The sequence below is a fragment of the Lissotriton vulgaris genome, chromosome 11, assembly GCF_964263255.1.
Source record: "Lissotriton vulgaris chromosome 11, aLisVul1.2, whole genome shotgun sequence".
Classification (NCBI taxonomy): Eukaryota; Metazoa; Chordata; class Amphibia; order Caudata; family Salamandridae; genus Lissotriton; species Lissotriton vulgaris.
In genome coordinates, this window is record NC_141699.1 from 1,075,965,484 (window position 1) to 1,075,990,147 (window position 24,664).

At 41.0% G+C, this 24,664-nt stretch overlaps 1 protein-coding gene across 4 annotated transcripts in view; it reads left to right on the forward strand.

Moving 5' to 3' along the window:
- The window catches only part of LOC147684144 (cytochrome P450 2J2-like), an 80,995-nt gene extending 60,409 nt beyond the window's left edge, over positions 1–20,586 (forward strand). For 3 of the 4 annotated variants that reach the window (XM_086944535.1, XM_086944536.1, XM_086944538.1), the window contains 4 exons: positions 8,881–9,022; positions 16,168–16,355; positions 19,869–20,010; positions 20,093–20,586. In XM_086944535.1, the coding sequence (XP_086800661.1) occupies positions 8,881–9,022; positions 16,168–16,355; positions 19,869–20,010; positions 20,093–20,286 (666 nt within the window). In that variant the 3' untranslated portion in view covers positions 20,287–20,586. The remainder of the gene's footprint in view (positions 1–8,880; positions 9,023–16,167; positions 16,356–19,868; positions 20,011–20,092) is intronic. The other variant, XM_086944537.1, reaches the window with a different exon arrangement.
- The last annotated feature ends 4,078 nt before the right edge of the window (positions 20,587–24,664 follow it).

Here is a 24,664-nt window from a genome sequence, read left to right on the forward strand (position 1 = left end):
GCGCAACAAAATTGCTAAGTGGTGGGAACAAAAATCTCTTCAAAAGTATGAGGAAGCAGGAAGGGTCCCACAGGGATTTTGTATGTTATTGGCTCCACGTTTTGAGAACCTCAACCGCATGATGCTAAACGAATGGGCAGAGAACAATATCAAGCCATCAATGAACTTGGTCAGAATACTAATCAAATATGCCCAGATAGACCGTGAGGCACTATTACTAGAAATAGATAACATCAATGAAGAATTGTACAAACTTGAAGCAAAGGATTATATCACAAAATCCAGGAAAGAAATACAGGACAGATTAAAAAAACAAGGGGAAAAAATCAAAATCAGGAAAGTCCACAAGTTCGCCAGGAACAAGGCAGATTATGAACTTGGACAAATATTCACTTTTTTGCAGACGTATGATAACGTCAAGAGGTTAAGACTGAATAATATGTATCAGAAAAAAGGTGGATATGCTACCTTGATCTGCACATTAACATAATTACATTGGTAATAAGTGTCACAACATGTTCATCTCATTTCATTTCAGCTCGCTTGCGGGACGCCCATCACTTGAAAAGGACTTAACATGGTCTCTTGACGTATGGACTGATCCCGTTCTATATTATTGGAGCAAACTAATGTGAATTGCAGTCACTACGCATACCACTACGACTACGTTTTATTTATTTGGAGGAAATGGATGATTTTAGAAAGTCACTATATTGTCAAAAAACGGTGATTTGCTCTGACAACTGTATATACATACAAAGGGAGAATAAGCCTTGAGGAAGCCCTGCTGGGCGAAACGCACTTCGGCTGCCGTTTGTATTTTGAATATAAATGTTGATGACGGAACAACTTCACTGGATATGGACTATTTTTTGGACTGGTCATTTAAAGAGCACTTATGAGATTGGACTAAATGATTGGGAACTGTGCTTCCTAATGATGTTGAATTGATTAAGGAACTCTATAGTTACTTTAGTCTGGTGTGCTTTGGTGCTTGTGAGATAAGACTGAATAATACCGTATGTCCAAAACTACAACACAAGCAACAGTTGAACCATTGGGAGCTAATAACATTATGACATCTACTTCAGATTTGAGTTCCGCTATTAGTGAAACAGAATCAGAAGAAGGTGGTTCTAATATGACCAGTGCATTAGGAGACACTGGCAAACTAATTTAGCAGAGGAGCTGGATTTTTTAAGTTTAGACCGCAGGCAAACACCGAGGCCGTGGAATCAAAAATGACTAGCGGAAACAGCAGGAACCAAAGGAGACGAGCCAGGAGAAAAAGTCGGAAACTCAAGAACCAATAAACCTCAATGGCGAAAGAGGCAAGGGAAAACGACAACAGAATAGCCAGCCTATCAACAACAACACTCGCCAAAGCACAAGACAACAGTTATTGCTAGGGTTATCGTTCTGTCTTGAAAGTAACTTGAACTATGGGCGTAGTAGAGTGGACATATTGAAATGTATTCAGAAACAAACTCAAAAAGTATTTTACCATGAAAGAAGGTATGAATCCGCAAAACAAGAAACTAACCAATACCAATGCAATCTTTGAGAATCTACAAGTTTCCGATTTAACTACTCTCTTAACTTTGTAAGAACTGAGCGATGAGACCAACTCAGACTAACAAATTAATTGCAATCCAGGCATGACCCAGGCAAGACTACGTGAAATGGATATCATACAACCAAGTGCGTGTAGTAGTCTCTTTAAACCAAAATCCACATTCCTACCTATGATGCCTAAGGATGCTATTGATATATTTCATGAACGGGTAACTGAGGATCTCAAGAAGCTATTTCATAAAATGAGACACATAAACGTAAGATCAGATGCAAGGATCGTCAATATGAGAACTTGATGAAGAAATTAAAGAATGATCATGAAATCGTCCTCAATAAATCGGAAAAAGGGGCAACATTGTGCTCTGGCCAAGACAATAATACCCCCAGGAGACAGATCACCAGCTAGAAGATAAGGAATGCTATGAAAAATCTAATATGATGGAATATAAAAAAGCGAAAGATGGCTTGAAAAAAGAATGAGGGACCCTAAGTTCCAACTAGCCCACTTGGTACCTCCAGTAAGCGCCACAGAGCTGCATTGCAGAGAGGTGTAAATAGGAGCACTGCCTGGACCACCTCTCTGCAACGCAGTGCAGTGGTGCTTACAGGAAGCACCTGGTGGGCTAGTTAGCCCCCAGGGGCCCTCAGGATTGAAGTGAATGTGTGTTCCGGCAGACACCGGCTTCAATTAAACCCCATGCAGGGGCCTATATGGACAGACTGTGACAAAGCCTCAGCTGAGAAGTGTTTCTCCGGGTGATATTGCTAAGACATTTCACGGTGCCTAAACTATAAAATCGTATGAAGCGCAGCAGACATTTGAATTTTTTTCATGGGGAACCGGGTTCGAATCTAGGCAGGGATGCTTAACATCTTCTGTTTCTAAGCAAGTTACTTAATCTCCCCGTACCTAACAAAATGAATGTGTCCATCTGTAATGCAACTGGTGCACATGTAAAGTGCTCTGGTTCATTCCTTGACTTTGAAAATGTGTTTATTCGATAAATTACATACTGCGTGGCAACGTAAAGCAAGGGGATATGTCCATTTATTAAAGTATTCTCTTCTTAGCACTATGCGTGCCAAAGATCACACAAAGTGCCAGGAGGGACGCATCACATGAACAGATTCAAACTGGGAAGGAAAAGAACATGTTCAGAACCTTTCTGATCTCTGCGGTTGTCAGCCTGCACACAAGCATTTTGTAAAGTGAATGTGCATTCCGTCAGACACCGGCTTCAATTAAGCCCCGTGCAGAGGCCTACATAGACAGCCCGTGGGAAAGCCTCAGTTGAGAAGTTTTTCTCAGGGTGATATTGCTAGGAAAATTCACAATGCCTAAACAATAAAATCGTATGACACTCAGCAGACATTTGTCTTTTTTTCATGGGTAACCGGGTTCGAATCTAGGCAGGAATGCTTAAAATCTTGAACTCCCCTTGCCTAACAAAATGAATGTGTCCATCTGTAATTGGTGCACATGTAAAGTGCTGTGGTTTATTCCTGGACTTTCAAAATGTGTACGTAAGCATTTTTTCCAGCCGAAATTCGCGCTGGGTGCGCAAATCGCGACAATCTTTTTTTTTAAATGCTTTTTTTGGGCCCCCCCTGAGCAGACCTAGGGGGCAGGGTGTTTCTACCCTGCCCCCTTTACGTGTTTTGTGCGTTTCTCTCTTTTCTTGTGCCTCGGTTCTACCGAGGCACAAGATGGCTGCCAACACTTCCTAGTTTGGAGTGTTGACAGACAATTTGCATACAGCTTGTCATCGGGAGGGTGAGCAGATCCTGCGCGCCCATTAGACATATATATGATTTTACTTTTGATTTCTCAGCAACTACTGAACAGATTTACACCATTTAACAAAAAGGAACTCTGAACCAAGGGCTACATTTTTGCCAAATTTGGTGTAATTCCGTTCAACAGTTCGGGCTGTAGCTGCAACTAAGGGTCCCTAGGGAAAATTGCAATGGGAAAACACATTTTGAGAACCCCTTTTTTCTCGGCCCCTGCTTGACGAATCACCCTGAGACTTTCAGGATAGGAGCGGACCAGAGCTGGCCATAAGTTTTAAAAATTTCGCGAAAATTCTTTCACCGGCGCGAAAGTTATTCCAAATAGAATGTTGCGGAAAATAGGTCCTAACTATAACTACCTACTGGCAACTACCAGTAGGTAATATATATATATATATATATATATATATATATATATATATATATATATATATATATATATATATATATATATATATATATATATCTTGAATCAAATTGTGAAATGTATGTTTTTATGTCTGCTGGAATAAAACAAACAAGATTGAAAAATTAACTCTGAAAAGATAATCACAAATGAAAATAAAAACATTTTATATTGACGTGATTGTTGGTCGAGACTATTAGGTACTGAGAGCTTAGCTTATAAAGGATATAGGTCAAGAGGGAATTCTTGCATTGGTTTATTCCCCTGTCACCAGACCTACAAAGAATTTTCTTAGGAGGCACCATTTTTCTCTATTTTCTCTGACGTTGTACATAATAGACTGGTGGTGGTGTGGACAGATCTGGAAAAGGGATGACCTGTCTCAGCCACTGGGAGACCCAAAGACATGGAACAATACTCTTGTGCTCTTCTTGGGATGGAGTGAGGTAGATAAAGACGCCCCCACACGTAAGCAAGAATGTGCAGTCAGTTCATATTACAACCATATGCTTGTCTCAGAAGAAGCAAATGTCAGTAATAAATAAATACCTCTCTTAAGTTCAGGACAGCTCTCGTTGCAAATTCTTGAGCTGTCGTCTATGCAACCCATGTCTGTATAGTGGGTAATATATTTTTAGATTAGCCAACAGCTGCTCTTCGGTCTTCTTTGCAGAGGGCAGTAGCAGAGCTCTTTTAATGTCATTGTCTTGAGGGGAAAAGAGCCACATGGGGTGTCTTCGTCAGATGTCCCTTCAAGCTAGTATTGTAGAGCTGCTTGGACGTCTATAGGAATACTAGCACATGGTCACATAGTGCCAGTTCTTATACTGTTTACATGAGCACTGGAGTGAAGCTAGGTCCAACCAAAAGTAACTATACCTTGTGCACATATTACATCACTCATGACATGTCCTATGATGTCTTTGATAACATCACTGACAACTTCACTGTGCATGCCACGTTATAGTGACTTAAGTTAACTATAACTGGTGAATTTCAGTGGTTTTTTTCAGTTTAAAATGGCATTTTAACTGAGATTTTCACTGAACTATAACATCCCTTTAATCTTTGTTTTTATCAGTGAAAAAAAGAAAAAAAGGTATAGTTAGGATTCCCAGAGATGGGCATTCATCTGATTTTTCATTGCTAATATCTATGTCAGCACTTGAAGAACGGAACCGCCACAACACTTCCAGAGCTATTCCTTTTTATACATTGGATGAAAATGCAAAGCATCATGGTGATTAGTCATGGGGGTGCAGAGAAAAAAGGAGGTTCCAAAACTAATTTTTCTATCAATGTATTTTCCATCGACTTTTCACTCAGATGTAACGGCAAAATGGCTAAACGGAGTTTCATTGAATTTGACATGAGGACTCAAGATTATCGTCTGGAAAGGGTCCTTGTTATTTTATCTAAATCAGTTCAGTAGTTTGAAAGTAATAAGGGACAAATCTTGTGGTATACAGCAGTACTTTGGCTGTATATTGCGGCAGGAATCTACCTTTACTCCAAAGTTTTTACCTCGTATTGCATTTACCTCACATTTTTGACATCATGAAGACTGTCGGCATGCAAGTCTTTACAACGCAAGGCTTTACCACACATTTGAACAGTTGATGGCAGTGTTTCTCTTTGTGACACGCTTGATATATGTTTAAGGGTAATTGAAAAGGAGGTTTTGGGGTGTCTACCACAAAAATATACAATTTTAAAATAGTACCAAACTTGTAAACAACAAATGTAATTTGTTAAAAAGTATATACATATTGTTAATAATGTATTAAAATTAATATATTAGTTTTGAATAGTAGGTGGCAGTGTTAGATTGTGACATGATTTTTCAGTAACAGAGTGGTTAAAGTATGCCTGGTTTTAGATTGCATCGTGAAGGTGTTTCCAATGTGAGTGAATGTAAATGCCTGGCAGTGGTATGCGTTGTAAAATCTGCGATGTAAAAATGTGTGTGGTGAAGGAAGGCGTGGTAATGTCATACAACCTACTACAGTACATGACAATGACAAAACAGAATATATGATTGTTAATGAAAGCCCACATCACGTCATCCAGTGCAGCAGGACACCGCACGTGGAGAGTATCACCAACAACAGTGAACAACATTGAGTCACCATGTTTTATTAAATGTACACCTTGGGTAGTGATAGGGGCCCTGCAGCCCCTAAGGACCAGGGGGTGGGCCACCCTTCAGGGTTCCAGGGCAAAGTCAGGCCTATGCAAGATACATCAGTCTCAGGGGCTCCCCACAGCTTTCTGCAGGTGAGCCCATCATTTAGCATTACACCACCAGTACAGTCTGGGAAACTGGCTGCAGATTCAAAAGGTGGGGCCCTACAAATACCCTGGCATAAGTGGTAAGTGTTGAATGCATATAAAAAAGGTACAGCTAACTAGTGCCATCCAACTTGGCAACTTTTCAAGCTAAACTACTCTTTCTGCTCATAAACAATTATTACATTCTTTTTATTTTGGCAAAGAGTGCTGCACATTTTTCACATTTTGTTTCCATAGAGGTATCTGAACCGAACTATCCCTAAAGAGGGCTAAGTACATACAACTTTTAGATACTGAAGAGAAGTAAAGCTCCAAGACAAGTGGACCAGAGACATATCTGTAACCTGCCTTTGGGCTATCATGGTGACTGATAACAGCACTAAGCATGTTGGTACTTGTAGTTCTACTTTTTTCATTCTAAGCAAGGGTCTATAAATCACTAGATGGTGAGCGCAGTTGACAAAATTCACACTCCTGGCATGAGAGAAAGAGCATGGCTGGGTTTTCCAAAATGCAGCAACCCCTACCTTATGCATGGCAAAGGTCTACGACACACTACATTGTGCCACTGTACTGTAGCCTTCTTAACTCTACCCCTCTTCACTCTACACCGCTCTACTCTACGCCACTCCAAGGTACTCTACTTTGCGTCACTCTACTCCACTCTACGCCACTCCACAACGCTATGCCACTGCACTGTATTCCACTGCCCTCTATGCAACTCTACTAGCACCACTGTACTCTAAGGTACTGCACGCTAACCCACTCTACTCTGCACCATTCTACTCTATGCCACTGCACTCTACGCTACTGCCCCATGTAGCCCTCTACTTTATACCACTCTACTCTATGCCCCTGCACTCTATCCCACTGCACTCTATGCCACTGTACTGTACCCCACTCTACTCGTTGCCACCGCAGTCTACGCCACTCAACTGTACTCTGCACCACTCTGCTCCTCTGCACTCTACCCTAGTACATTATATGCCACTCTTCTGTACTCTGCACCACTCTACGCCACACAACTATACACCACTGCATTGAATGCCACTCTACTTTACTCTGCACCACTCTACTCCATGCTACTGGACTCCAGACCATTTCACTGTACCCTGTACCACTCTACTGTACGTCAGTGCAGTCTTTGCCACTCCACTCTATGGAGGTCTATTCAACTCTACGTCACTTCACTCTGATCTATGCCACTCCATGCCACCCTACTCTATCCCACTCCTCTCTATGCCACTCTACTCTATGAGACGCCACTCCTTACACTCAGTGCCACTCTACCCCACCCCACTCAATGCCACTTTACTTTACCCCACTGTATTCAAAGTCACTCTATTCAATGCCACGTTCTCTATTCTACTCCAAGTCACTCTACTCCACTGCACTCTATGTCATTCCACTCTACTGTGCACCACTGTACTATTTGCCACTCTCCTCTACTCATCTCTACTCTACTGTACCCCACTTAACTCTAAGCCACTCTACTCTACGCAACTCCATGCCACTGCACTCTACCCCACTCTACCCCACTTTACTGTACTGCACTCTACTCCACTGCACTCTACCCCAGTGCACTGTACGCTACTCTACTCTGCACAACTCTATTCCACTGCACTGTATACCATTGCACTGTACGCCACTCTACTCTACCTTGCACCACTCAACTCGATTCCACTGCACTCTATGCCACTGCATTCCACGTCACTGCACTGAACACCACTTTTCTCTATGCCACTGCATTCTATGCCACTCTACTCTACCCTGCTTCACTGTAAGTCACTCTACTCTATGCCATTCTACTCCAGCCACTCTATTCTTCACCACTCCAAACCATTGTACTCCACTCTATGCCAATCTACTCCACTTTACTGTACAGCATTCTACTCTACTCTACTCCACTCTACCCCAGAGCACTATACGTCACTCTACACTGCATGACTCTACAGCGCTGCACTGTAAACTACTGCACTGTATGCCATTCTGCTTTACTCTGCACCAGTGTACTCCATGCCACTCCACTCTACGCCACTGCACTGTATGCCACTCCACTTTACTCTATGCCACACCACTCTACTCTTCTCTATGCCACTCCACGTCACTCTATGGAATTCCACTCTATAGCACTCCAATCTTTGCCACTCTACTCGATGCCTTGCCACTCAACTTCACACAGTGCCGCTCTGTCACTCTATCCTACTCCAGTCCAGTCCACTCGATGCTACTCTATACCGCACTACTTAGCGCCATTATACTGTACCCCACTTCACTCCAACTCATTTATTTAAGTCCACCCCACTTAACTCTACACCACTCTATTCTATGCCACTCTACGCTTTGCCACTCGACAACACTCTACTTTACTCCACTCTACTCTACTCCACTGTAATCTACTCCACTCTACACCACTCTGGTCTACCCCATGCACTATACATCCTTTACTCTGCTATGCACCACTGTACGCCACTGCACTCCACACTACTGCAATCTACACCACTCGCCTCTACTCTACACAACTGCACTCCAAGCCACTGCACTCTACCCTCTAACACTCCACTCTATGTTACCGCACTCTCTGTCACTCTACCCTACTCTACGCCACTCCAAGCCACTCTACTCTACTCTGTGCCACTCTCCACTCCTTCACTTTTCGCCACTCCACACCACTGTACGCCACCCCATGAGAAATTATCAAGTAACTACAGCAGTACTATTGAAATGTTAAAATATATTATATAGAACCATCCGCATATGATCTTTTACATGTGACTCATGAAAATATTTCTGTTTAATGTTTCTCCTTCCAGTCCAACGGGGGCGCCCAGTCTACATTTGATGAGGAAAGCATAGTCCAGGTGGTGGGTGACCTCTTCTTGGCAGGATCAGAAACCACCACCACTGCTCTTTATTGGGCCCTACTCTACATGGTGGCCCACCCTGACATCCAAGGTAAGATGTAGCTGTGCATTGAAGCCATGCTGTATAGCAGCAGAGATGATTTACAGTGGTGCTAAAACTAATTTAGGAAAGCGCTATAATGCAGCCAGGGCAAATATGCTTTTTTCCAAAAATGCATTAGCGCTGGATGCACCATAGTCTTTTTTTGTATCAATATTTTTAACCATGCAGCACCGCTTACGGGTGGCTATTCAGCATGGGCTACAAATCATACCCAGGCTGAACATCATGAGCAAAAGGAAATGGCAGAATCAACTGTCTGAAAGGAGAGACCTATTTGGTTATGCCTATGCTTATTAGGTCTTGGCACAACACCCGTAAGATTGGAGCAAATAAGTTAATATCCCCAAGCGTGAAAAAGAAAAAATAATGGCATGTGGCAAAAAAAATCTATCACATTAAAAAAAACAATTTCTCCCATGTCCACGTCTTAGTGAAAATACATTTGGAAGCAGGTAACATCTGTTGTCATAATAAAAGCAGATAAAATCTGTTGTCACCATGAACATTCATTTCAAAGGGAAAAAGGACTTCTTTGAAGTGCATGTGGCACAGTAAAACAGAGCTATGAATGGCCATTGGAAGGACAGCAATTAAGCTAAAGCAATCGGTATTTGGTCTATGCTCCAGCCAAAATAAGAGGAAGTGAATTTTGGACACACGACCAATTAGAAGGCAGCAAATAGGAGAGACATTGAAGCCAACAAATGTTAAGCAATGGGAGGGTTGCAAGCTCCTTGTTGTGTACAAGGGGCCACATGTATGAAACTCACAATTTGCGATTACCTATTAGCGATTTTTACCAAATAGCAAACAGGTAATTGCTAAATGTGATGTAACAAAAAAGACAGGAATAGCGATTCCCTAATAGCATTTCTTAAAAATCTCAAATGCAATTAGGGAATCGCTATTGTGCTAATTGTAAATGGTCTTGCATTACCTAAATTGCGATTACCTAATTGGTAAGCGCAAATTAGATAATGGAAAGGCAAGAGTGCACGGCGGCTTAAGGCACCCCTGAAGCACCCCTCAAAAAAGAGGTGCACATGTAAGGCACAGACATGCCCTAGGAGCATGTGTGCGGCACATGGCATTTTGAAAAAGGCTTTTTTTTTGCCTTTTCTAAAATAGCAGGTTTACTATCGAATTGAAATCAATGGTAATAGTGTTTCCTAAAAACACAGTTTGCATTTAGGAAAGGCTTCTTACATGTGCATTAGGGAATTGCAAATTGCGATTCACTATTTGCATCTGTGATTTAGGTCATCGCAAAAAATTTGGCCATTTTGCATTCGCAACCGCTCGCATTTAACAATTCACACCACTTGCAAATGCAAAATACTTTGATACATGTGGCCCAATATCTCTTACAAGCAAGAGCGTATTTGCTGTCGCAGGCAAGACCTAATAAATAATTGAGAGGAAATGCATCCTTTACAGAGACCAGGGCAAAAAGTTCCTGAGGGGTTAATAGTAGAAAAGAAAAACTGCTAATAGTTTTGAGGCCCCGGAAAACATCTTGCTAAGTCAATAAGTCCATGTTTTGTGTCAAAAAGATTGTGTAGCATTGAAACATCAGTCACTAAGAAAACTGAGGAAACATGTGAAAGGAAGTGAGTTGAAGCCAGCAGGACAAAAGCTGTGTATAGCCAACAGGAAGAGTTTTAAAGGATGTATCGATAAAGGAAGGGGACATGAGAGCTTAGGTTGGGCTAATGAACAGCAAAAGAAAACAAACACTTGCAAAACCAATAGTTAATAACTGACAGTGCCTGGGACCTTCCGTCCATGCATTCACGTATGCATCCATTAATGCACACAATTATACATCGGCCATACACTCACTCACTTGCATCTACTCACTCATGCATCTATTCATCCACTCATTTACTCATTTGCCTCTCCACAATGCCACACACACAATCTCATCAATCAACGATGAGACACTTCTGGTAGTGTGTGACCGCTAATCTGTGAGGAGTATGAGAATGGTGATGGTGGCGTAAGATTGCTAACCTCCTGAGAGTGAGAATGTTGTCAATAGTAAGTGACTACTACGCTCAGAAGAATATGAGAGTGCTGTCCATTTCGGTACTAGTCTCTTGTGATTGTGGTTCAGGCAGTATATAACTGCTACTCTCATGCACATGAGAGTACAGCCAATAGTGTGAGACTATTAGTATAAAGGGGTTGTAGGAAGGCTTCTTGTAATATTCACGGGTACCACATCAGCAGTGTGAGTGTGCTTAAGGTATTGTGTGACTGCTGTTCTGTGAGGAGTGTGAGTGCTGTTGAGAACTATAATGTTTTGTTTTTCCATCAGATTGGTTGTAAGAGAATTTTTCTTTGAGGCCATGGCAGATGACACGTTGTGAGCTCATTTAACAATGGATGAGTCTTACTCTTGAAACAGCAGCAATTTTTCCTAATCTGTGTCCTCTTCCTTTGTTTGTATACCGTGATGGTATGATTTTCGTAATGAGGTGACCCAGATATTGAATTTGGCATTGAGTAACAGGGATGTCCATTTATTTACTTTTGAAAATCCTTGCCCAGTGCCCACCGATTGACTTCTCCCAGCAGTCAGCGTCTAAGCACAGGTCATTGAAACCAGCATCATGCGTGCAACTGGTTGTGTTTACTTTCATTATCAGTATTGAGTTTCAATGGGGTATACCCTAAGAACTCTCTGACCTGGGTCAGTAAAGGTAGATACAGAAGCAGGTGTCAGAGTCTATCGATTCGCTGTAACATCAAATGTAATGCATGCGTTCAATTAAGTATGAATCGAAAAGTGTTACATCCATGGTGTGCTTATATTTTTATTCATTATTTCAGCACAAAGTTGGCTAGGTACTCAATTTCATTCAATGAGTACCAAGTTTTTTTAAATACCAATTATTCAAACAGAAAAGTACGACATTCAATTACTTCATCGAATCACATAAATGCCTGAGGACACAGGTCTCATGCGGATGTAATGGTATATAGCTTCATATGGAAAAAACACAAATAATATCCATATATTGACATTTATAACGCGCTCAAAGTGATGGAAAGAGGAAGTAGTTAGGTGAATAATTGGTATTTCAAAAAACTTGGTACTCATTGAATGAAATTGAGTACCTAGCCAACTTTGTGCTGAAATAATGAATAAAAATATAAGCACACCATGGATGTAACACTTTTCGATTCATACTTAATTGAACGCATGCATTACATTTGATGTTACAGCGAATTGATAGACTCTGACCACTGCTTCTGTATCTACTTTCATTATCAAGCACCTCTCACACAAGTGAACAGAATCTCAAACAATCCAACAACTCCTTGCTACTCACAGATTAAAGCCCTCTGGTCTGGAACTCTGCTACAGTTTCTAGTTGATTCCAGTCCTGGTGTATAATCACAAACACACTGCAGCTCACCTGCATGTGCATACACTCAAATCACATGTGCAGCAAAGTGCCCTTCATTTGCATGGTGTGTGTGGCACAGGATTAGCTCTTTGACCACCTAGCAGTATAATCACACTGCTCAGGTGCCAAAGAGCAACTATTTATGCATGACCCACAAATTGCCATACTAACTGACCAGATAAACCAGAATTACAGACGGCAAACTCCATTCAATGTTGTAATTGAACACTGGGATGGATAGGAAGTATACTTGGGGGATGCCCAGCAGCACAAAAAACAAACATCTGTAAATGTAATAGATTTCGCCTATGTGATTAATAATAAGCTTTTTGTTGTAAGTTGTAGCTTGGTGAGCAGTTGTGCAATATAAGTTACTGAAACTCTGTTAAATTGACTTGTATATTTAGAAAGGCAATGTATTTTGCTGTTACTGGTGGTACTATAAGCAGGAAGGACAAGGAAAAAAATGCATCTGACAAGTATGCTTGAAATGGGTGCATCTATGGGGAGATTACGAAAAGAGCGGAGGAAAAACCAAAGAAGCACAGCGTAAGAGCTGTGCAGGCAAAACCTAAAGCCCAGGCCGTTATGACGCTGTTTTAAATCAGCACACCGCATGAGAACATAAAAAAAGTTGGTGCTTCAGGAGATGCTAATAAGGGAGCACTAGAGTGGGTTCCTGCTTCAGCCCCGGGGAAACTGGTGAGTGTGCTGCTCGAAGCACGCAGCGGTGCTGCCAAGAAGTTCCAGCAAAGAAAATGAAAACAGTACTTGGGCCACGGGAGACTGATAAGAGAAACACACGAGCAACAACAGGAAATAGTATGCTACAGCCAATAGAAATGGAGGACAAGTAAGTGGCAAGCACAGGAACCAATGAAAAGCAAGGGCGGGATGTATGCAGCTTTTAAGATTTATATTAACAATAGACTTCACAAGCACCTGGTGAAACCTAAAAAAATACATAATGTGGAACACCTGTAGGCAAAGGCAAGGTGCATACCACAGCAGCTAAACCGCTCGTTTTCTCACTGAAACCAGCAATGCACACCAACCCACTTCAGATGTTGTTGTGTCATTATTTTAGGGTACGCAGCTATCTTAAGAGTAGAGAATCCAAAGCACCTTATGGTTCTTTCTAACAACGGTACTGTTGGTGGCACACTTTGCTTGATGTGCTATTCCTCTTTTGTGATCGACAAGCAACAATGTAGATGTTGGGGCATGTTGTACCAGATCAGGAAGTACTTGGGAAATGGACAGAGGCAGGGATGGTTTTTTCTGGGCCAGTGCGCAATAGCATTGCACATCTATTACAGTTTATAAGGTAATGCTGGAACTGGTTCAGAAGGAGGGGTAACTGCACTCCAGTTGTGGCAATTCCTCTGGTGTCCTGGGGCCATCTTACCACTGGACTCAAGTAGGGTTGCCAACTTTCCCAGGGAAAAATACCAGCCATTTTTTCAGGTTTTAGCATTCTGCAATGGCTCGGACCAGATACTTAAATAGATCTTTATACGTAGTTGCCTCTATTCATTTTAAACTTAGCTTTTCTGCTTTTGTTTTACTTTACTTATAAGTCAGAGCTTGTTATGGCGGCCCTAGAACACATTTTAAAGTGTGTTTTTGTTATATTTACAGTTTATAGTATGTACTGATATGGGAAACAAATCCCAGCTTTTGGCAATTTTGCTAATTTATGCCTGGACATTAAAATACTGGTCTTGCAGGTTAAACAACGGTCAGGTGGCAAACCTAACTCAAACTGAGCATCAAGTACACACCCTTAGTACTTGACATCAAGGGTAGTGAGGCAGTTCACTGTTTCCTCGGAGATATGGAAAGTTTAGGAACTCAGCAAAGGACCCAATATAACTTCATAAATCAATGTTTTTACTTAAAAAAATGAACAGTACCTGAATTCACTTAGAACTAAATTAAAAATATACACAATAAAACTAGACGGCTCCAGCACCTCCTGGACTAGAGACAAATGTAAGGTGTCCCATAATTAAACAATGCTAAGCCCAAGACCCAGGATATGTTACTGGTCTAGATAGACTTTTAAAAGATGGCTTTTCAGTTTTATTTGCAGTCTAGCTGCCCAAGCCATGGATCCTGTCTTCTAGTAAAGACTCACACTGGCAGCAGGAAGTGTGCTAAAACATGCAACACTACTTCCTGTCACATGGACGTCCACTACTAGAAACAGAAATTCCACTTCCTGCATCCAGTACCTAAGGTTATCCTAACAGAGAACAGGAAAAGCCAAGTGGTCAATGTCCTAATGTTTTTTTATTAAAGATTAATCATCTTCACATAAGACCGCGATATTCAGTCATTTCCTATGACCGTGTAATACTTCTCTTTGCAAAACTGCGCGACTATAGAAAATGTATGAAAATATTATTTGCCTCTCAATAATTCACCTGTCATACGGTACAAAATAAGCTAGCACCCGTTGCTGTTACTCGAAGTATAGAATAGATGGAAGCCCAAATACCCATGTGACAACAGAGTAGTATTTTCTGTTGCTACACATGGCCATGCACTTTACCTCTTTTTTGCTGGTGATAGTTTTTACCCCATACATATTGTGGTTAGCTTGAAACAATGCCAGGAAAGCAAATATTGTATATTCTTGGCTTTCTTTTGACCCTAAATAGTATGTGCAGTTGATGGTGCATACCACCAGTGGTAATTTCACACCACCAGCGGTGAAACACAAATTGCGGTATTATAATGTATTATCTGGCAATGAATTGATACTTCTAGTCAGTGTGCTAGCTTCCTTCCTGCTGTGTTTTCTTTACAGTAAGACTCAAAATTAACAGCCTAGAAGCCTGATTTAGCATTGAAAATTCCTTTAATTTTAGGAGGAAATGCTAAATCCAGGGGAGGATCCACAGGTGGCATATTTATTATTCATGTTATCTTTGCACTTTTATATTGCACAAATATTATTGAGTAGGTGTCACATTGTTTTATATAAGAGCAATTACAAGCTGCAGCAATGCAGTCTACATAAGAATAGCTTAACACTTGATTATGCATTTTTGCATTGATTAGGATCAGTTTCCATAAGATCTGTTTACCTTAGTATGGCACAAAACAAACAGTTTCCAATTGCATTGTTGCAAATTCCATAGAAAGATTACATGAGAGCAGCTAAGAAAAGGTTTTCCCAGTCGAGCAGGGCATGACCAGTTCTTTGTTGTTATTTGAGGGCAAATTCCTCCCAAAGATTACATAAGTAGGAGGTAGCTTTCAGCTAGCGTTTTAGTCTTCACAAAAACACTAGACAAACATGGACTCTGCCATGTGTACAAAATTCACATTGCTCAGTAATCCCAATGCAGGTGTGGGCCAAAGCATGTTTATGGTAGAGGATGTCCATTCATGGGTTCCCCTCCATATTGAGTATTTCCTGCATAAAGTGAAGAATATTCCCTATCCATGCAACTTCTTCAGTTGGTACAATGACTTTTAACAAAATAGTTTCCCTCAATAGTTCAATTCTTCCTTATGTATTGCATAAGGTTTAATCAGGGCGACAAATAAATGTTTACAAAATCTTCAGATTTAGGTGGTCTGAATGTACAAGAATTAACTATTGACTTCCCTCAGTGGGTCTTTGTTTTCTGTTACCACTGTTCTTGTGCTTTCTGCAAACCTCTTGCTTTCTGTGTGGCCTGAAACATGAATGTTTCTCTTCAGACAGAGTCCAGAAGGAACTGGATGCTGTTTTTGTATTCTCCTCTGTGATCTCGTATGCAGATCGGGAAAAGCTTCCGTACACCAATGCTGTGATCCATGAGATTCAACGTTACAGCAGCATTTCATCTGTGGGCGTACCGCGAGTGTGTGTGAAGCAGGCCCCCGTGCAAGGCTACCAGATTGAAAAGGTTGAGTAGAAGTAAAAGATGGCCAGCCTGTGATACACAAATAGCACTTAATGATCTATCTGCATGTGAACCTTGAAGAAAGAGTAATGTGCATATTTTTTGCTGAGTTTGCTTACTCTCTATCTGACCCTTCCTGGGCACGAGTTTACATTTTGAAAACTCAGTACTATGATCTCGTTGTGTGTTGACCAGACCTTTCAAAATCAATGTAATGTTTTATAACAAGCCCATTTGGTGGCCAATTATTTCATGTGCACGTGCACCCATTTCCAAGGATAGCACCTTAAAAATGTTACAGCGAAACACACTGTCTTGTGTTTACATGCTTAAGTATGTGATTGTGAGTGTGAATGTGGGTGTGTTTGTGAGTGTGGGTGTGAGTGTGGGTGTGAGTGTGGGTGTGAGTGTGGGTGTGAGTGTGGGTGTGAATGCGAGTGTGAATGTGAGGGTGAATGTGAATGTGAGTGTGGGTGTGGGTGTGAGTGTTATTGAGGGTGAGGGTGTGAGTGTGAGTGTGGGTGTGGGTGTGGGTGTGGGTGTGAGTGTAGGTGTGGGTGTGAGTGGGAGTGTGTGTGTTTTACCAAATGGCAGTTACCACTGTGTAGTTGTAGTTGGGAACTGGATTCTTTTGGTTTGCTTACACCATGGGGGTTGTATGACGAATCTTCAAGAAACGTTCCAAAGAAAGTCTCACCCACCCCAGTTTCATACTGGAAAGTTTCAAGGTGATTCGTCAAGGGAGCAGATAAAAAGAAATGGCCCCAAAACATATTTTTTCCCATGCACTATTCCATAGGAAAAGTGAACAGCGATACTGCACAAAAGACTGAATGAAATACCACCAAATTTGGCAGAAAGCTAGTTCTTGATTTTTGATTTGCTGCAAATCGGTTCAGTAGATTTTGAGAAATGAATGCTCTAAATATATATATATTTCACACAGCTGTTCCACCTTTGATCCACCACTGTGGATCAACAAGCTTAAGTATGAATTGTGATTGGCTGCCGCAACTTAAAGGAAAAGTTGCGGCTGCCAGCTTAGGTCTTTGGGGCTCGGTCCCCGAGTCATACAAAATCAAGTAACATATAAGAGGGCAAGATAGGATTATCCTAACACCTGGGTCATGTGAGGGGGGAATCCCAGAGGAGCTTTCCGGGGCCACATTTTAAAAACTGTTTTTGGGGGGCTCCATAGATCCACTGTAGGCCCCGGCGTGGCCTGTTGAAGTTTTGTAGTGGATCCACAGATCTGTAGAGTAATAAAATAAAAAGAGCGGGGTTGAGTGCCCAAAACGAGGCCAAATACAACTGAAGGCCTTCCATAGCAGGTTTTCAGGTGGTGGGTTGGCTGAAAACCATGGTCAGAATCCAGACCTTGCGGCCAACGCATGGCTTTGACCATCTTACTTCACTCTAAAAAAAATAATTAACTGGATAAAACAAAAGTTTTAAGTGACATTTTACTTAGAAATTTTAATATCTTACTTTCCATTTTTAAAAAACTTAGAAATTCACTGAAAAAAAGAACTTCACTAAAATAGCCAAAAGTTAAAGGGATGTTATAGTTAGGTGAATGTATGTCTAACTGAACACACACACACACTTGCCATGCATGGCTTGTACCCTCACAAATTTTTGTCACATATTACATCACTCATGACAAGTTCAATGACTGCATCCCTAATGGCATTGGAAATGTCATCATTGACAACAACACCGTGCGTGGCAACTGAGTGAGTTATATTTACTTTAGGGAACGTGTTATAATTACATGAGATTACACTACAAAATAGAGTGGGGGGTTCCCCGAGGGTTAGTCAAATAAAGGCAGGTAAGAAGGGGTTAGAACAACACAAGAAAAGAGAGCATACCCTGCCACTTTATATGGGTCCTGAGATAGGATCCCTAATATATATATATACACACACCGTAATTGACCAAAATCTCAAAGTCAAAGTAATATTCAACTACATAGATTATATTCAAATCATTTTATTAGTTCATTAATTTTTTTATATATCTAAAATATATTTTTTTCCCTTTTTCTTTCTTCACATATATATGGATGTACCATGGTGTTGTTGTTTTTATTGTATGAAAGATAGTATGAGTGATGTAAAGCGAAAAGGTTATGTGAGTATTGAGTGTTGTATAGGAGAGTGCGGCGTATGCGGGTCAATATCATTATTTATAATGTTATACAATCAGATATGCAAGGTTGTATGAAAAAATCTGTGTAAAGTTTTCCCACTTAGAAAAACAATATATACGTGAAGAAAGAAAAAGGGAAAAAAAGATATTTTATATATATAAACAAATGAATGAACTAATAAAATGATTTGAATATAATCTATGTAGTTGAATATTACTTTGACTCTGAGATTTTGGTCAATTATGGTGTGTATATATATATTAGGGATCCTATCTCAGGACCCATATAAAGTGGCAGGGTATGCTCTCTTTTCTTGTGTTATAATTACATGAGATAGCTATCACTGTTAAATGTTATTTGTTTTGTTACTTATGTCTTAACTGATATTTTCATTTAACTATAATTTACCTTAAACTGTATTTTTTAAGTGAATATTTTAAGTTTTTTTAATATAAAGTAAGATACTAATATACTGTGCAACTATCACATCACTGCCCTTCAGTTTTCTTCAGTGAAAATAAATATAGTTCTATGCATGTTTATGTTTTATATGTTACATACTATTTATTATAATATAACCAAGCGAAACCGCTTGTCCTCTATGCACTGTTGCAAATCCTGGTTGGAACATAAACGTAATTCATCTAATATATCTCATGATATCATATGAAAACATCACCCCAAAAAAAAAAAATTTTTTTGATTCAATACTTTTTTACTAAGATCTCTTAGTTCATCAAAACATTATTAAGTATCATAACATGATGAACTAAGAGATCTTAGTAAAAAAGTATTGAATCAAAAACATTTTTTTTTTTGGTGATGTTTTCATATGATATCATGAGATATATTGGATGAATTACGTTTATGTTCCAACCAGGATTTGCAACAGTGCATAGAGGACAAGCGGTTTCGCTTGGTTATATTATTTTAAGTTCCTTGGCGCAGTTTGGGCATTGCGCTAACCTCTGTAGCACGCATTGAGAAGTTAATTATACATTGATTTAGATTGATAAAAATCTGGTGTGCCTCTCCTACTAATAACTTTTGTTTTGTACCACATACTATTTATTGCCATTTCCGGGGGTTGGGATAGTCGAGAACTTTTAAATAACCCAGGGAGCTTGAGATGTAGAGTAACTTACAGATAAAGTTGCTTAATATCCACTGTCGTCCCTGTTTTATCAACGTGATAGTATGGCAGAAAGTCACGAAGAAAATAAGTAAAGCGGGAAAGAGACATATATGAAGGGTTTAATGTGGATATGAGTTTACCAAAGAGAACACCCATTTAGTAGGATGATGTCATGAAATCTTCTGGAAGTAGAATTCAGCTGATAAACATATGTCTTTCTTTTCAGGGCACGGTCATTTTAAACAACCTAACCTCTGTTCTGTATGACCCTGATTACTGGGAGACTCCCCAACAATTCAACCCAAGCCATTTCCTCGACCCGGAAGGGAAATTTGTCACAAGGGAGGCATTCTTGCCTTTTTCAGCAGGTAGCAATTTGGTTGCAATATGGCTTCTGTTTTTTAAACTGTGGATTAAGCTAACTCTATACCGCTTTTTTCACTCTCACAGGGCATCGGGTGTGTTTGGGGGAAAAGCTGGCGCGGATAGAACTCTTCATCTTCTTCACCAGCCTGCTCCGGACCTTTACATTTCAGCTTCCCAAGGGGGTGAAGGCTGCCAGACTTGACAGTGTTTATGGAGCAATAATGCATCCTCACCCATACAAGTTGTGTGCTGTTTCACGCTTGAAAACAACAACATAAATGGCGGTGCTTTATGGGAGAAGATGCTGGTGTTGGAAGAGGTTACTCTGTGCATCACATGTTATATGCACACGTCCTATGAGTAAAATTAATACATGTATATAATGGCCTGATCTAAATTCTATGCTTCCCATTCATAAGATGTTATGTAAATAAGTCTATTTTAAAAATGGGGTAAGATTGTGATATGGTATGTACCCTCCTTTTCGATGCTATATGCAACGCTCACTGCCATGGGCGAAGTGATTGTTATATTTTAATAATGTACTTGAAAAACATTCAATAAACACAAGTTTGACAAAAAAAGGGGTAAGAATGTTTCTACATATCTGTTCCCTAGGGCAATGACCTAAGGCTTATACTTTTGTGAACATTTATTTGGTATTCATGGGGTGACTCTGCACATAACAAGAAAGGCCTCCGCGGCATTAAAATTACTATTAGTAAAATTCAACTCGTAGTTTTTCAATACCAAAAAATAGTAAACTTCCATGAAAGTTTATTTAACTTTGTGAATCAGATCTTTAATCTTTATATAAATCTATGGGTTTTTAAATATTAAACAGTATCTACACCACTCTGTCCTTTGGAGGCATTCTATCTGAAGTAGTGCCACTACTGTATAGAATGAATAAATAAAATCCAAATACCAATAAAATTAACTGACTCGCAATTGGCAGATGACAGAAATAATATACCCTCCTTGTGGTTTGTTTTCAGTCTGTTGCCACCCCCCCTGGAGGGATTTCTCTCCTCGTTACGCCAACCCTACATGATGCGCGGTTACTCATGTTGTACTGTATTGGTCTTACCACCAACTACCTAGCAGATTTAACTGCCAGATTCATCAAAGACCCGTTTTGCGAGTCTGTAATAGCGATTCATAAGGAATCGCTATTACAGACTCGCAAAACGGGATTCATGTAGGAATCGCAAAATAAATTGCGATTCCTACACATTCCTTATTTGCGATTAGCAAATTGCTAATCGCAAATAAGGAATAACTCCCCATTCATTCCTATGGGCCAAAGGCCCATAGGAATGAATGGGGAGTTATTCCTTATTTGCGATTAGCAATTTTCTAATCGCAAATAAGGATGCGATTTCAAGGGTGCTAGGGGTGTCCAAAGGACACCCTGTAGCACCCCTGAAAGGTAATCTACATTGGTGTTGCGCTCACACATGTCCAAAGGACATGTGTGTGTGCAACATGCAACTTAGAAAAATGCTTTTAAAAGCATTTTTCTAAGTTTTCGCTATTTACCACAAGGTTTGACCTCGCGGTAAATAGCGGCCCGAAATTGCGATTTTGCAATTTAAAAATGGATAATGAATTGCATTTAAGGAATCTCAATAGAGATTCCTTAAATGTAATTCCTCGCAAATTAGCGAATTCGCTATTACCGATTTTTGCATTTGGGATGATGAATCCCAAATGCAAAAATTGCGCTCGCAAAGGGCCAGATTCTCAGAATCTGGCCCTTTGCGAGCGCAATTAAGCTTCATGAATCTGGCCCTAAGTCTCTAAGGCCTAATGGTATTTGTTGTGTGCATGATGTCACCATGATTAAATGCAACTATCACATTGCTTTCTCACAGAAAAGAATCAAGATGATTGTCTACAGGGACAATAAGTAATATCTAATAATATGCAATAAATGAATGCCTTCTAACATGAGATCCTACAAGAACTCTCCACCATTAGTGGTTGTTAAATCAGCTTGCTCAGAAACAGGTCACTAGCAACAAACAACAGTATTACTAGTTCTCTCACATAACAGTTAGTTACTAGGCACATGAACCCACAAACAAGTTGCTGTTCCATCCTTAACAGGCAACCACCATATTCAACACACTGTGTAACCCTGTCTCTCATATGACATAAGGAGAGGTCATTGACATGCCTGGGAGGGGTGCCCATCACCCCGCACCGTGCTCCAGTTGCCACGAAGGACGTCGGCAAAGTCCGGCCTGCTCAGCCTGCACTGGCTTCCAGTGCGACAGAGAATCGCCTTCAAGGCGATGTGTATATTCCATCAAGCTTTTTGGGACACAGGACCGGCCATCACTCGGGACCTAGCAAGACAGTATCAACCTGGCAGAACTCTCCACTCTAGCCAGGCATGTAGGGCTATAGTCCCCTGAATAAAAAAGGCAAGAGCTGGCGGCAGGACGTTCAGTTATAACGCCGCCAATCTGTGGAATTCGCTTCCGTTTGAACTTAGATCTAACATAAACATTTCCACCTTTCGGAAACAGCTGAAGACCTTTCTTTTCAATGCCTCTTCTTAACTTTTCTGTCTACTAAGCAATTTTACTGTTGGCCATTAGCGCTTGGACGCCCCAGGGCAGCAACTGCGCTTTATAAATTGACTTTTCATTTCATTTCATTTCATCATTACAGACAATGGTACGCAACTAGTTTCCCACAATATGCGCTCTTTCTTGGCCGACTGTGGCATTTCCCATCACAGAACCTCTCTCTATAATCCTCAGGGAAATGGCTTGTGTGAACGCATTAATAGATTGGTGAAAGGGACAATTCAGATGGCTCTTTCTAAAAGCTCATCTGTCAGTGGTCTTGTACAAGAAATTGTTTATGCCTACTGTACTACCCTTCATGGTGTTCAGGTCAAGTCTCCCTTTGAGCTGATGAGGGGTAGGGTTCCTAGTACCAAGTTAACTCCATCTTGGCTTAAAAAAATGGTGCTTCATTCTGACCAAGCCAAAATTGGTTCTGAGAATGCTTCCTCTTCTAATTTTCATTGGGGAAGTGGCGAGGAATGTTTCTTCAAAGGTTTCTAAGGGTGATCTTGTAAAAGTGAAATCTGGTAGAGTTTCTGGTGGGTTGTCCAAATTTAGGGGTCACTTTACTGTAAGGAAGGCATTTCCTCACTACGTTGTTCTTTCAAATGGAGAGAAGTGGAACTTAAGAAGAGTGGCTCTTTACCAGAAAGGTAGTTCTAGTACTGACTCTTTGGTCACTCGTTCTGTTCCTGAGCAGAATCAACTTGACTGTAGGAATTATTGTACTGGTTACATGTTTATTCCTTCTCATGTTTCTGCTACACCAAATTCTGTGCCAATTCTAGGGAGAAGCGATGGTGGGGGAGATGCTCCTGACTCTCAACTCAGCAGTGGTTTGTCTAACCAGACTTCTGTTTCTCCTTGTGCTGTCTCCTCCCAGACCATTTCCAGGTCTCAAAGGTACCGTAGACCACCCTTATATCTAAATGATTACTGCTGTGATTAATGTGTAATGTTATGTTTTCTCTGCCTTAATGAGAGGAGATGTATTCCCATTATTATTTTGACATGTTATGATTCAAGTTTGTTTTTGTTTTGGTATTTTCTTTCAACCTGCTTCCTTTTCATGGTTTCAAATGTTGTTTTCTTTTCAATGAGGGAAGATGTGTTGTATATTATTCCTACCTTTGTTTCTATGCTTCCCTTTGTATTAGCCCTATGTCATGTATTCCAGAATGTAGGTGGCTCTGACTCATCCTAGGATTCTAGGATGAGGCAGTTTGTGCCTGGCCAGCTAGCGTTGAAGATATCTGCTGTTTTGCTCCAGCAATAAACCTGCTGTTACACACCAGAAGTCTCAGAGTAACTGTGATCCGGTCCCATTGTCACCCCCGCCAGGACTGTGCCCCCCTGAAACCTTACCGCTGTCTGGAGCCCCACGCCCAAGCACTTTCAGACAAACTCCTCGGGTCCGTAACATTGCCAGAGCGAAAACCATGACCCACAGCGCCCCGCCCCTCTCTCTATTCCAGGAGCCAATCAGTGACCCGCAGCCACCGGAAGCACTTCGCCGTGACCCCGGAAGTCCCACCCCGGAGGCAGCGACAGAACGAGTGAAAAGCGGAAGCACCATTGAGGACGCCGTCGGAGCATTGTGGCAGGATACTCAGACTGGTGTTGGAGAGCGAGAAGAGGAACAACCCGAAGAAGACGAGTGGTCGGAGGACTGGTGGAGCCCTTGAGGAGGTGGCTGAAGAGCGGCCGTGGCTCACTGGAGAGCTACGGCGGACCGCGCGAGTAGCGTAAACCTCCCCGTGAGCACGCTAGGTGCTCAGTGTATATACTGTATAGATCTCTTACCTTTAGGCACTTATCGCACATTATAAACACTGTGAATATCGTAAAGCACTCTCACCATAAGACGCCCCTCTTCCCGTCACACTCACCCTGACACCCTTGCTATTTTCTAGTTCTTTAACCTTCAGTTCATTCCTCCTCCCCGTACCTCCCTCCCTCACTATTCGTTCCTTTCCGTCCCACTCACGTCCCGGTGTCGGTGGCGGCGTACGCATTGAGTCCCTGTTCGGACTAACGGTCCTTTCTTTCTCTTGTTGCCCTCCGAGGTACCTCC